This window comes from Charadrius vociferus, unplaced genomic scaffold (assembly GCF_000708025.1).
Source record: "Charadrius vociferus isolate BGI_N301 unplaced genomic scaffold, ASM70802v2 scaffold195, whole genome shotgun sequence".
Classification (NCBI taxonomy): domain Eukaryota; kingdom Metazoa; phylum Chordata; class Aves; order Charadriiformes; family Charadriidae; genus Charadrius; species Charadrius vociferus.
The window spans coordinates 3,276,817-3,291,578 of record NW_009648539.1 but is presented as its reverse complement, the minus strand read 5'-3'; the positions used below and the strand labels follow the sequence as shown (position 1 = coordinate 3,291,578).

The 14,762-nt window shown below is 36.5% G+C and overlaps 1 protein-coding gene across 1 annotated transcript in view; it reads right to left on the bottom strand.

Annotated features, from left to right (window-relative positions):
- Nucleotides 1-14,762, bottom strand: part of INVS (inversin) — a 94,851-nt gene that overhangs the window by 44,626 nt on the left and 35,463 nt on the right. Inside the window, exons 3-4 of the mRNA XM_009885883.1 lie at nt 11,407-11,580; nt 6,017-6,184 (exon numbers count right to left, since the gene is read on the bottom strand). Of these exons, the coding sequence (XP_009884185.1) occupies nt 6,017-6,184; nt 11,407-11,580 (342 nt within the window). The remainder of the gene's footprint in view (nt 1-6,016; nt 6,185-11,406; nt 11,581-14,762) is intronic.

Below are 14,762 nucleotides of genomic sequence, written 5' to 3'. Positions count from 1 at the left end.
TTACAGGCTATTTTCAAGTATTTCTTATGGATGTTTTTTTTTATACTTATTAATTATTGTACAAGACCTGATTTTCGGTACACACCTTGTAGTTTTACCAGTCTGTTGTGGACGTGGCTTCTAACACGGATGTTTAAAATACCAACTCTAGCTCTTGTGAAAATAACTAGATCTTCTTACTTGATTTTTTAAGTTGAACGCTACATATATATCTCCGTATTTTTTCTCCTTGGACACTCCCCTTTTTGCATAAGTTAATCTTATGGCTTTCATTATAATATTTTTCTAGCATTTTAAAGCCACACAACTATCAGAGTATTTCTAAAGGAGATATGAAGGTCCCTCACTGACAGGATAGAAGTTAGAGAGTACTTCAAATGAATGCATCTACATGTAGTGAATAAAAAAAAATAATCTTTTAAAGTATTGTGATTAGTCATTTGATCATGTAACATAGGCATTAATAGATATGACTTGACTTTTCATGACATTTTCTTAAAAAACATGCTAAATTACTGCCACATAAGGCCCCTAGCTATACAGCGATAATGATAATTTCCTCTCTCATCAACTTTTTTCTAGACAGATTTCTCTTCATGAATTTCTTTCTCGGGCAACAGAACAGGTACAAATAGACATCATCTTAGCACTGCAGAGATCTCCAAATGGCAAATATCATAAAGCCCCATGAAATACAAACTTTAAACTTCACTTTCCTGAAAAAAGAGGTACCTCTAAAGAAAATGGTAAATAATAAAACAATAGAAACTCAGTATGCAGGACACTAAATATCTAGAGCAGAAGTAGAATGTCAAAACAAGAGCTTAAATAAACTACAGGGAGCAAGTGTGCCGTTCTACCTCCAACAGTTCAGAACAATTCACTGAAGTCATGGGAACCCTGTGCAAAAGAAAAAAGAAGCGCAGTCCTGAGAGTTTTAACTTCCAACACTAAAGTGAATTTTAACCCATGATAACTGAGAAAAACTATCCTCCTGAAAATACAGAGCCACACTACATCTTACAGTATACTTATGAGAGAGGAGAGAGAGATTGTGCTCAGTGCAGCTTGTCAACAGTTAAAGCAAGTTCCCGATCACTTTCTCACTAACCTAATTGCCATTTTTCCTATTGACTTCACTAGGTACACAAATAGGCCATAAAATCACTTGTATTCGCATTATTTGAAATGCAGTAACTCTTACAAAGAAAACGAACATCTAACATTAAGAACGATAAATCAAGAAGCAGAAAGTCAGGAAATTCCAGAGTTATGGTCTCTATCCAAATATTGATTGACCAAGGTTGTACATTCTATATGTTCTATTTAATAGATTAAAAAAATAAATACATTTAGAGTTATACTTAACTATATTTCCTAAGAGCAATCTGGCTAAACTAATACTGCAGTAGTAACCTCAACGGCAATGCCCTGATTCTTTGTTTCTTGCTGCCTTTTTTTTCCTAACAGTGTCAACTTAAATCTCCTAATATTTGATTAATGTAAGTTTTCTAAAGTTAAACATGTACATACTTCACATGCTTTATGCAAATGCTAATTAAGTTGCCTGTCACACACAAAAAACTGCATCAGTTTTAGATATCAGTAGTTAACCATGTTTTGCTAGAGAAAAAAATTAACATACTTGAAATATACTGTAGTTCATTACTATATCTAGCCACTAGTACAATAACAAATAATCTATTAAAAACACAAAAAATGATAAATGTGACTCTCAACTAAAAATGCAATCAAAGTTAACATTGTCACATGCACAAACCACAATAATCAAAGCATGAATAGCACTTCTTTTAATAAGCATTCAAAAGCATTTATCTGAGCCATTATAATGAAAAGTGAAGTTTTATGTTCTTCCCTAGCTTTAATAATTCTCAAGAGAAAGCTAACTGATAATATGCTTACTTTCTGTCTATTCAAAGAGCTCAGCAGGGGGAGTATAGAGTCCACTGCAAAAATTCAGAAGTGATCTTTGTAAGAATCACTTTTAAGAGTAACTAAAAATAAATGATGATATGAACAGATGTTATTACTGAAATTCTAACTCCACCAGAGGAAAACCTGTTTGAACAAAATGGACAAACAAGAAAAAAAATGCTTCCTCACTTTACCTATAATTTATTGATGTAATCTGCAAAGCTTATTTTCAAGCCTTCTAAAAGCACAACATATTAAATAAATGACTCCTAAAAATCCTGGCTTAAAGTCACCAATGTTCCCCAGAACATATCCTCATAATCAAAAGGGTTACTTTTGCAAAATGCTAAAGAATCTTTCAAGGACAAAGTCACTATTTATATTCTAGTCTGAAAGTACTCATGTGTTTTGAAATTTCTGGCCGCTTAAACTAAAATTTTCTAGGCCTCTTTCTGCCTACATACAGGAGTATAATTTCATTGGGTTTTTAAGTGATTTTGGTGTAAAACTAGATATAATTAGATTGCCATACTATATTAATATTTTAAGCACAATACACAGAAGAAACAGAAGGTACGCATTTTTTTCTGCAGCAATTAGAACAATGGAATTGTAGGCAACAATGGGAAGTGTTGTATAAATAAACGTCATGTCTCTTACCATGAAGAATAAATAAAGAGAAGAGATACAAAATAGACAGAGTACTAAGCAGTTGCTTCCATCATATTAATGGAACCTTATTCTGTTCTTTTCTCCTTAAATCTTCCCAACGTTTTTCATGTAACCCAGCACTGCTGAATCTGGAAAGGTGGAAAAGGAAGTTGACCATGAGAGGATCTCCAGACTAGAGTTTCTCTCTACTTCAGATGTTTACTTTGCAAATATGTCATTAGTTCCATTTTTGCTGTATTTCACGGATTTCAATATTAGATATAACCAATTTGTGTGTAACTGTCACCCCTGCAAACCCAACCTACTTCAGCATTCAGTTGAGCTCTTTTCATTATTGCTTAGTTTGACAATCCCAATGGGCTAAGTACTATACAAACATCAAACAGAAAGATGACCCCTTCATTTTACGGATTTATAAACAGGAGACAACAAATGGACACGTACAGATGGCAGAGCACAGAAAAACAATACAGTATTTTACAGTATCATTGACTGTGGTCTCAATAAAACTGGCGGCTTAACTTTTGTCAAGCTTTTATAAAGCAGCACTGGAGAATTCTGAGTAGGACACTAGAGAAAAATAATTTTCTGGGGAATTCTTCCAGAGTGTTAAAGATAACATGAGAGAAACAACAGCAGTGATGTTTTTCATAACTTAGTCAGCAGGCAACAAAGGCTGCCAATGCAGATTGACCAGTGGTAGATATCAATATCTGACTGCTATCTGAGCAACGGCACATAGCTTACAGCTTATAGCACTCTACCATGAAAGCAAAGACAAATGGTTCGTATTGGATGTGACTAAAAAAAATTGAGAGGCAACAGCGATGCAGAGTCATTGGCTTTTTGCACTATCACTACAAGACTTCTTGTACTTTCTTGTGAACTTAGAAATGCAATCATGTAAGGTAAGACGCAAGATGACAGAAATTTTAACTGTATGGGGCCATACATTAGAAACATCATGCAGAAAGAATGTGGAAAAACTATAAAGTTAACCTGGATGTGAAGACCTAGAGAGGAATGAGAATCAAAGGTGATGTTTGGTCAATAGATCTGGAACTGGATAATATGTCAATATAGCTAAGAAGGGAGGGGAAGATTGTGAGCTCTGCTAGGTAGATATCTGTCAAGACAAGTAAGAAAAACACTTCCGTTTGGAGAGAAGACAAGATCTTACTAAAGGATTAAACCCAGAGGCACCACCACCAATACTAAAAGGTATTTATACTCAAGAACACATTCAATCAACGGATCGATTACCTAGTAACAATGTTTCTGTATCATTAACTTTTACAGCATATTCTGTAAGCTAAATTACTTTTTCATTCAAACTTGTTATTATCTTACTCCATCAATACACGTATATAGGTATAACTATTTGGAATATAAACAATTTTGCTGGTGCATGAAAAAGCCTAGATGGAATCAAGAATACACTCCAACTGTCAGAGTCAAAAAAAGAACCAAAAAACCTGGACATGATCCTGATTCTGCATTACCTAAAGAGAATCTTTGAGAACACCTTCAGTAAGGAGACAGGTATTTTTGACTTCTTGTAGTGCATCTGGCTGCGATGGGGTTAATTTTCCTTGCAGCAGTAGGTATGGTGCTGAGCTTTGTATTAGTAATTAAAACTGTTGATAACACACCCATGTTTCGGCTGTTACTGAATAGTGCTTGCATGGCATCAAGGATTTCTCTTCTTCATGCCCTGCCCTGTCCTGCTTTCCCCAGTGAGTGGGCTGGGGCTGGACAAGAGATTGGGAGGGGACACAGCTCAGAGAGCTGACCCAAACTGACCCAAGCAATATTCCATACCATATAATATCATAGAATTGTGTAGGTTGGAAGGAACCTCTAAGATCATCGAGATCATGCTCAGCAAAAAAAGCTCAGGGAAAGGAGGAGGCAGGGGAAATGGCCACTGCTACACCATTTGTCTTCCAAAGCAACAATTAAGCGTGCTGAAGCTTTTTCCACTTTCCTGGGAGTGCCTAACATCTGCCTGCTCATGAGAAGCAGTGAAAAAATTCCCTTTTTTGCACACAGCTTTTGCTTTCCATACTAAACTCTCACTATCTTAATCCATGAGTCTTTTTGTCTTCCTTCTATTTTCTCCCAGTCTTGCAAGTGGAGAATGAGCAAGTGGCTGTGCAGGTGTTAGGCTGTTGGCTGGAGCAAACCCACCAAAACTTTTAGAAACATTTACCCTGACTATCTAATGTATCAGAAAGTCTGTATTTGAAATACAGCAATCCTTACCTACTTTTCAGCAAATTTATTTCTCTAGTGTGGCAGAAAAGTAGATGGTACATACAAACTAAAACTCTGACAAAATCTTGTTTGTGACAAATTATTTCACAACTGAGTCCAAATTACAAATATCTTGAATAATTAGAAGTAAAACAAAAATAAAGTCACAGTAATTTAACACTGGAACCTTCTCAAAAACTATTTTTATGGTAAAAAAATAAAGTGTCAGTAACTGTAAGATTATCAATGTGATTTGAAGAACAGCAAAGCAAATTTTCATATGCCCCACATAAGTTCTCAACTTGCAAGCTAATCAGGCAAACAGATATGTAAGTCACTGTAGTTAGCTTACAGTCAATGTGTCTAGTTCTGAAAGACCTTTGAAAGACAAATATATAGAGAGATTGTTGTAATATGAGAGAAAAATTCAGTTGAGACTTCTGTATCTTTCCATGCTAGTGAAATTCAAAGATTTCTACAGAACAAAAATCAAGGTAAAAATTAAGCTGAGCACATGATTTTATTGTACTTATCATAAGTGTCAGTGTAGAAAATGAAACTGAAATACTACAGAAAGAGAAAATATGCCATCAAGGAAAAATTATTAAATCCATGCACAAAAATATTTGGAAAATCTCTCAATGAATTGACTGTGGGCTGATTGATAATTGCTCAAATATTTCCCAGAATTTTGGCTCAAAAGAACAAATTAAACTAGATTTTTCAGTACAGTTAACTAGAAATAAGCTTTCAAATAATGAAGAAAAGACACACAACAAAGAAATCAGTGTGCAAGATGCAACTGAGACGAGTGATATGACTGGCCGTTTTAACTAGAACTTGCAACCTGTTCTTCCCTCCCTTACCCCCCTCAAATAAACAGTTACACACATCAATCTAATTAAGAGAATATACATATTCCATGAGTTAGAGAAAAGATATTAACCCATAGAACTCAGAAGAAACCCCTTTCAAAAGAGCAAAAATATTTAAGATGTTTTCTTACAAATTCCTGGATATTAGGAAAAGCAAATTATTTCATTGTCAAAGAATCAGTGGACTAAAATGAAAAATTTCAACAGAATAAAAAATATTTCTATCAGATTAAAGTAATAAACACAGAAATTGTTATATATGTAATAGAGCTTCTTACCAGAATACATTTCACTGTGTGAATTGCACTAGGGTCCTTGTTGTTAGCTGCCCAGTGAAGTGGGATTTTTCCTTCAATATCAGGGATTCCAATATTTGAATCATGTTTTATGAGAAGTTTCACATGCTCTGGGTTATTGTAGTAGGCACTCCAATGCAATGCAGTTTGCTGGAATACAATATTCACAAATAAGTTGAAAAATGAATATAACATGAAAATTAAAATTGTTTAGAACCTGAAATATGATTTAACTACATTTTCACAGAATGAAAGAGATCACCTAGTGCAACTCCTCTCCTCAAAGCAGGGTCAACTAGAACAGGTTGATCAGGACACTGTCCAGTCAGATTTTTAGTTATCTCCAAAGATAAAGACTCCACAACTTCTCTGGACAACCTGTTCCAATGTTTGACCTCCCTCACAGTAAAAAAAAATAAAATATTTTCTCAGGTTTCAACAGAATTTATTATATTTCAACTTGCATCCATTGCCTCTTGACTGTCCACTGTCCACATTCAGAAGAGTCTGGCTCCATCTTCTTTACTTCCTCCCATCATGTATTTATACACATTGGTAAAATCACCCCTAAATTGTCTCTTCTCCGGGCTAAACGTTTGCAGGTTTCTCAGCCTCTCCTTGATGTCAGATGCTCCAATCTGTTCATCGTCTTTGTGGCTTTTCATTGGACTTGCTCCAGTATGTCTGTGTCTTTACTGTACTGGAGAACCCCGAAGCAGACACAGCATTTCATTTATGGTGCCACCAGCACTGAGCAGAGAGGAGGGACCACAGGTAAACCCAACTTTCAACAATGGGTAAATGAGCAATCTTTTGTTACACTTCAATAAAGAGGACTGACAGAAAATGGAGCACATGTACCTAGGTGGGTGACACCTCAAAATCACTGGAAAACAGGTTTTAAACAAAACTGAACAAGAGGCACATCTACCCAAGTAAGATTAGATACACACTTTGCTACTGAGGTCTGAATTAGGTCTAAGCTACATCACCTTACACGTGACCCACACTGAGAAGCCCTTATGCCTGGAATATAAGTATTTCTGGTAGAAGCTTAACTGCCTCGCATGAGGATTTCCTGGATTATGGCAGGAAAATACTGTCCATGCTACTTAGCCAGCTAAGAGGGCAATGCCATCAGGCGCAGCAATTTCAGACCTGGAGAAAATATCTGAGCTTGGTATTAAGCAATCATGTCCAAGTTAGAATGATCACCTGAAGCAGGCCCGAGCACCAGAGCTGCACTACAACTCAGCGATTAATTTAGTCCCTCTTAAATTTGGAAAACTCTTTGAATAACCCCAAAAGATGGAGAAGCATATAACAAGGCTACTCTCCACTAGAAGAAGATGACACTATACTGACACTGGACTTGGATCCATCTTGAGCAAAGGTTTTGACTTTCTCCACTGTCCTTGATCACTCAGAATTCTGAGGCTGAATATTACTGAATCTAATTCCCACCGACCCACGGCAGTCCAATAAAATATCAAAAGGCAAACCATGTTTCTATTGCCAATTCCTGACTGCCAGTGGCTTTTTGTGGGCATTATCGATGCTTATAATTACATAAGCAAATTGTTATTTTGTCCGGGTTTTTTTAAACAGTAAGATGTTGGTATATTAACAAGTATTTTATTTATCAGACATATGTCTCCCAGCTGCCAAGAAACAGAGGGTTGTAAGATACAGAGTGAATTTTATTTCCCATCTCTCTTCCCCTATCACCCATGCAAAATATTACACGGCACTTCGATTTGAAAACGGAGAGAAATAATTGCTGCAGAACGTCTGCGTATAAGCCTATGATACCCTGGATTAGTATCCTTGAACAATGAAATAGAATTGAGTTCACTATCATATCCTCAATGTCTCTGTAAAGGAAGGCAAAAAGGAGCCTATTTTTTGTGTTTGTTGCTTTAGGCTGTTAGTTTGGTACCATAGTAACATAATATGATAGCACAACCTTTTGGTCTACTTGGTAGTTCATTAAAAAAGAGCTCATTCTAAGACATAACTGGAGATGCTGCAAGGAGAGGTCTGATAACTCATACCACGTACAACGACATACATCCTACCACCATAAAGCATCACAGCCTGTCAGGATTTGAATTGAAAAAACTTCCAGCAGTAGAAATTTGTAGTAAATTAACAAATGTTATTTAAGTGGAGCTGACCAGTATCCTTAGAAACTGACAGCTGCAAAGAAAGCAAAAACTTTTGATTAGCAGGAAGCCAATGTATCCTTAGTTTACCAGCTTTCTCTCACCCACAACCTGCTTTTCAGTCAGTTGCCCACATGGAAGTAGATGTAAAAAACTGTTGTTCTCTCTCATGTTCAGGAATTATACTTGACAATCTTGATGCGCGTAGTTGTGGCAAGGGAAACGAGTAAGCTATGTGCCCACTGGGGTCAAACTTGTTGGACTCTGTCCCTGAGACAACCTTTCATCAACCCGAATTCCATCTGTGCTACTGTGACTACTCATGACACAAACTGGAATAAAACCGCTCTACATTTTGTGGGAAATCTGGCAATGCTTTAATACTGCCTTGGAAATGTGCTGAACAACAGGCAAGGTTCCTAAAAGGTTTTGGCTGGTTTCCATATACCTTTGTTAATTAATTAACATGGTCAGGAAGTCAGCATGACCTCTCCAGAATGACTGCTGTAATTATAGCCAGGGTTTCCATGATACATGTTAGAATATCTTGGAAGGCAAACAATTGATTGCTAGGGCACAGGCTGGTTCAACTCCATTGTCTGGAGGGGACTGAAGATTCATTTGTTGGAAACCAGGCTTGCAGCTGTCTTATCCTGCTTCCTAGACGATAAAATCAGATAAGGATTTCAGAGTTTAAGCAGTTACATCACTAGAAAGTCCAGTCCCCTTCTCTTACTAAGTCCTCTTGTGGTGGAATGAAAACCCACTACATGAGATATGGCATGATGATTTCCACTAAGACCAGCCTTGTCAAGCTGGTTATGTTGGTTATCAGCTGATCCAAGTACTTTTGGATCATGCTACTCACATCTGAATCAGTGGTGGTTTTTGCACCAGTTCCAAGATCACTTACCAACTGTAGGAAATAGACCTTCCTGCTCAATGCTTAAAAAGCCTTCATCATCAGTAACAGTTCCAGCTGTATTCAATATCATGCCTACCTTGCCAATGGTAGTTATGTAATTAGGTTTTTGTCTCCCTTTTGCTATCTACATTCACAGTGTCTCATTTTCTCTTACTGTATACTTGCAGAAAAAAATGGGCTTAGGAAACATTCCTATCTCTGGGTTCTTTCAAAGAAGTCTCTCTCAGATTTCAGGGTACACAAACTGCTCATGCACATGACATTTGCTCCCAGATTAACAGTTTCACAATAATTACTAGGAATCTGTCTACTAAAGGCAATGTTACCATCTCCCAAACATAACATGCATCAAGCATGCCAACAAGAGGGATGAAATCTGTTTTGTTCAAAATTTATGTGGAAACACAAGAGATCTTTTACCTAGAATGTCTGTCAGGACTGTGTGAAAGTCCTATGCCTCCTCACACCCTGCTATTAATGATAATGGAGGCAACTGTGTCACATCAGTTTTAAATCAAGCATTGCTAAGCACTCAAACTTAAGAGCCACACTAATTTGAGAACCTCAAAAAAATACAGTTACTATATGCTAAATAACTACTCCTTCTTTTAAAATGGGTTAGTGTGTTATTACTGAAGGGCTGGCAGTCATGTTTGTATGAAGAATAATAGTAAATCAGTTGTCTTAAGAGCTGTAACACTTTTCTCCTAAGATCCATTTTCTCTTCTGGCTGGTAATTTTAATGATAGTCCTTTTAAATAAACAGTAGATTATTTCCTGAGGCTCTTAGAAGCCAATGTGCTTCTGAAGCAGGCTGGTAATTCTATTGATGTGGTAGACTTGACTTGACTTTGCAAAGGGACCAGACAACTCACGACGATATATTCACTGTATGATATACCTCGAAAGTCACCTGGAGATTTCTTAGCCTTTCAAGCAACAGTTGTCACTACAGATGCAGAAAATTAGTCTGAAGGACTTTATGCTAAGAAGGTAGTAATGTAAAACTCTGAAGATGTTGAGATTACATTTTCTCCCAAGGAAGTCTGCAGTTTCACAAAACAAATGTCAAAGTGACTAACTGGTGCTCTGCTTCAAATGAAAGTCTCATGCCAGAATGTCAATCAAATTCATCATCATATCCCTCTCACTAAACGATGCACTCATGGAAGAAACAGTGCATGTGCATTGACAGCATTGGTCCATTTTATGATGATAATTATAATAATAAAAATAACTATAACCAAGTGATACTTTTTATTGTCCCTGTTAGAAAATCTTGACAAATGGCATCACATTCTATCCCCAACCAAAAAGTCATGTATGACTAGGAGAATTGTCCAGTTTTACTTACAGCGATACAGAAAAAGTCAAACAGATAGATTTAGCCTACAGATATTTTTACCCTTGGACCATCCTTGTGGATAGAAGTGAAAGAGTGGAAGTGAAGGAGTAAATTTGAGGCAGGAAAAAAGGGGGTGGGGTGTGGTCTGAAGGTGTTCTAATTTTTGTCTCTGTTTCTCTCTATGCACATCTATTTTAGCTGGCAATAAATTAAACTAATTTTCTTTAAGTCCAGCCTGTTTCACCCATGACAGTAAATGGTGACCAATCTTCCTGTCTTTATCTCAACCCATGAGCTTTTTCAACCTTTTTTCTTCATCTGTGCCACTGCGGAGGGTGATTGAGAGAGTGGTTGGGTGGGCTTTTGGCTGCTTGCCAAAGCTAACCCACCACACATTTCTAAAAGGTAGCAACTATGGACAGCTGTGTCAGTATCACCACCATTTCAGTGATCCCAAGTGCAGGGCCAAACCAATCACCCCATGTTAGGAAGAATGACTGCCACCAGCAGAAGGCCTTTTACAGGCCTTTGTGAAGGCCTTTTGCACAGTTTTTAACTGACTTTTATCATTAAATGATTCTAAATGTCAGGTTTTTCCAAGGAAGAAAAGCAAGATAACCACACACTATCCAGTCTATCAAAGATCACAATGTTATGGAAGACTCAGACCTTAAAACCTGTGGTTGTTGAATCCTCTATTATTCTGTGTACTCTCAACAAGAATGTCAATGAACTCAGTGCAATGAACTTCTACATTATTATCTTCATGAAAATAATATTTCTAAAGGTGATCCTTGTAATACCAGCATTAGCCAGTATTTTGAAGCCTCAGAAAAAGTTATTTATGAATGTAATAATTTTTCACACCCAACTGTTTGATGCAACACCAATTTCTAAAGCCGTGACAAGTCTTGTCTTAAACAAGCAGTATTTTTACCTTGTTTCTGTCCTGGGTATCCACTTCTCCAGGTGCCATATGTTTTAGCAACAAAGCTAAACATTTTGGGCTTTTGTGACGTGTAGTTAAATGTAATGGTGTCATATCCTCTAAGTCCTTCTGCATCCAGTTCCCTCTACGAGCCAATAAAAGTTTCATGAAGCGGTAATTTCCCTGGGTAAGGAAGAATAGCAGACATTTATTCCAGTTTATCAAATCAAGTGATGATATTGTTTAGATATATTTACTGTTGTATTACAGTGCCTAAAAAAACCCACATCAAAACCGCTCTAAGCTTTGGAAACATCTAATGAGGTTTTTTTGTTAAAAAACACTAACTCTTGATTTTTTAAGTCTGTTTTGTTACTTGGTATCAGATATGTATCTTCCAGAGTCTGTAAGACAGGGTTCAATAACACCGAAAATTCTGCAATATTGTCAGAGCTTCTTGATTGTTTAACCTCAATAAACATCATGTAAAAACTGAAATAAGACTATTACATCTGGTTGCAGCAAGACAGTTATCAGATGAGGAATAAAACTAAACATGAAAGATTACAATTTCCAAAATGAAAGTAAGAAAAATAACAGGGAATGATTCAGAGATATAAAATGTACTCATCTCAATGAGTAACAAATACATGGAAAAGTGATTGTTTCTTACATTTTTAAATTGGGAACTGCATATGAGTTTTCATCTACGGTATGCATCATAAATGGATGGGACAGCTAGCTTTGTAACACATTTAAAACACTTAACACTCTGGACTCGCGAGGTTTTCAAAAGAACTAATGTAGAAATGCTCCTGTGACTTATAACTGAGGGTGGATCCCAAAGAAAACAATCCAGTTTTATTTTCCAAATCATTGAAGAAGCCATTCAAAAGTTATAATCATACAATCACGAAGAAGCTGTAGTATAGGTATAGCCAGCCGTGACTTGTTACTGCCCCTTTGGTTGGAGGTTCTTTTCCATATAACAGAGATGCTATATACGACATTTTGATGCTTCCACTTCACTTCAATGCAAAGTCTATTGGGTTTTTCAAACCACCTTCAGCAGTTAAGTTTCAGTCAAGGACCAGTAACAGCTGGAGCAATAACTCATTGAAGCAAAACATCTGGATCTAACCTCTGTGATCATGTTTTAAACATCCCTATTCTTTTTCCCATTCTAACTTTTAACCTTTCCTACAGTGAAAGGAGTGTGCTGTCTCCCGATTTTGCTCATTGTCTCCTAGCGTTTCCCAAAATACTAGTTTTCGCCTATTTCACATCTTGACAGTTCAAGTAAAAGTATCAATTTACCCATAAATATAATGAAAATTGAAAGCTCAGAAGAGAAACTATACTCATTCCCTCCACTCGGGGAAAAGCTGCAGTATTTGATGAAGCTTTATTAGACAACATACACAGGAAAGGTGACACTCAAATCAATAGAAGTCATGGCTTTGGATTCTTCTGCTTATGGAACTACCTGCAAATTAACATATATCAGTCTGCTACAACTCTTTTATAAATTCTATATGTTAACTTAGTCTCCTTTAGGCTGTCTTTGGAAAAACAACGAAAAAAAAGGTAGCCATGTAGAGAAATGCAAGCAGTGCTAATGCATGGGGGAACTTCTGTATATCTGAAAACTCCGAATTGCATGTCACTTAGTCAGCAGAATGATAGGGTGAAGATGGCCCAAAGGATTCCAGAAGCCCCCACAGGACCCAGTGCCAAAGCATAAAAATATTCCAGTTTTCTTTTTCACAGCAGCCATAAACATTGTAAGGGCAGATTTTACCTATGTTACTGCTCTGCTCTTTGTCTAATAAAAATGGAGGAGTTGCGCTTTATGTGGGCAGATGGATTTCACCAAGTACGCCTAAAATAAATGAATGTGATTTTTTTTTTCCTGCTACAATATTTTATTTTAAAAATACAAAACAGGGAAAGTAAATCACGAATGAACTCAGATAAAATAACCTCTTCCTGCTTCTACAGTTTATCATCATTGGTCCTTGCTCTTCAGTGAAAGTCTACAAGAAAAGCCTGCGAAAAACATTACCACAAACCTGCCTGAAAATGCAAACTTCTCTTACCAGAGCCAGCATGGCTACTGTACTCTTCAACAGCATTCACAAGTAGTGACTGAGGAATTCTCTTTCTTCCGATGGGTGTCGGGGGAAGCATAACCTTAGGGTTTTGTCCCTTTAATACACAGACACGCATCAAGGCATCTACTGAAGTACAAAAGCAGAACAGCATAATGTCTGCACAGCTTTAATACACACAGAACACACTCAAAATGAATTCATGATAAATTTGGGAATGAGTTAGGGATGAGAAAATTACTCATTGCCATTATATTTTGGAGGTAAACATAACACAAATTTGAAAAAATCATTAAAAAAGAAAAAAGCTAGCAAAAAATCATAGTGTATCATGATGTGGTTGGGAATTAGACCGGGGGAAGACAACATGAAATAACTTCAGAGAATATTGGTCTTGGAAGAAATATAGCTGCTTTTCTCCATCACAGAGGATAATGCATTTGGTTTGTTTTCAGTATTTCCTGCTCAATGTGCATGCACACACATGAAAGAAAAAAAATTGATTTTCTCTTGTTGATGGATACTTATTGGAAGATTTACAAGTATATTGTGCTTCTTGAATGAATTCAGCTGAAAAGATGAGTCCAAATTAAAATAATACATGAAACTAAGGAAACCTGCATTTTATTATTAGCATTTCTTTCCCTGTACTGTACTTTATTTTTCCTGTTACGCATTTTTCCACCAGTTACTATACTATTCTGTTGCATGCTTAGCAACCAACAAATCCCTCTCCTTAGCAAATGAATGTGTAATAAAGCCCCTCATTCTGAAATACAGAAGATCCTGTTTCTTCCAAATTATTTAAGATTTTTGTAAAGCACCACCACAGAAAACACCTGTATTTAGATGACTTCTTTGTAATGATCTTATTCATGCTCTTACTTCTGACTGCTGTTCCTTTCTTTAGTAATACCATGAATGTTGCTGTGCTCCTTTCACTTGTTAGAAAATAATACCATCCCTACTAATGACAAAGGAAAAATTCCCCACCTTCAGTTGATTACTGCTTAAGTTTGTAAATATGCAATATATCAACGTGTCTTAAAGGCAGATTTAATTTAGGTTTTACTACGTGGAGGGGGAAAAAAGTATGCTTAATCTGAAGAGCAATTACTAGCCGGATTCCTTAATTTTTATAAAATTCTTGTGAATAACAAATTTTTAAGCTTGCTAGTTTTCACTTATAGAAAATGCACTTGATTTGCCTGCAGAATCCTGGGCAGCATGAAGCGCTTTGGTCTCTTAACACTG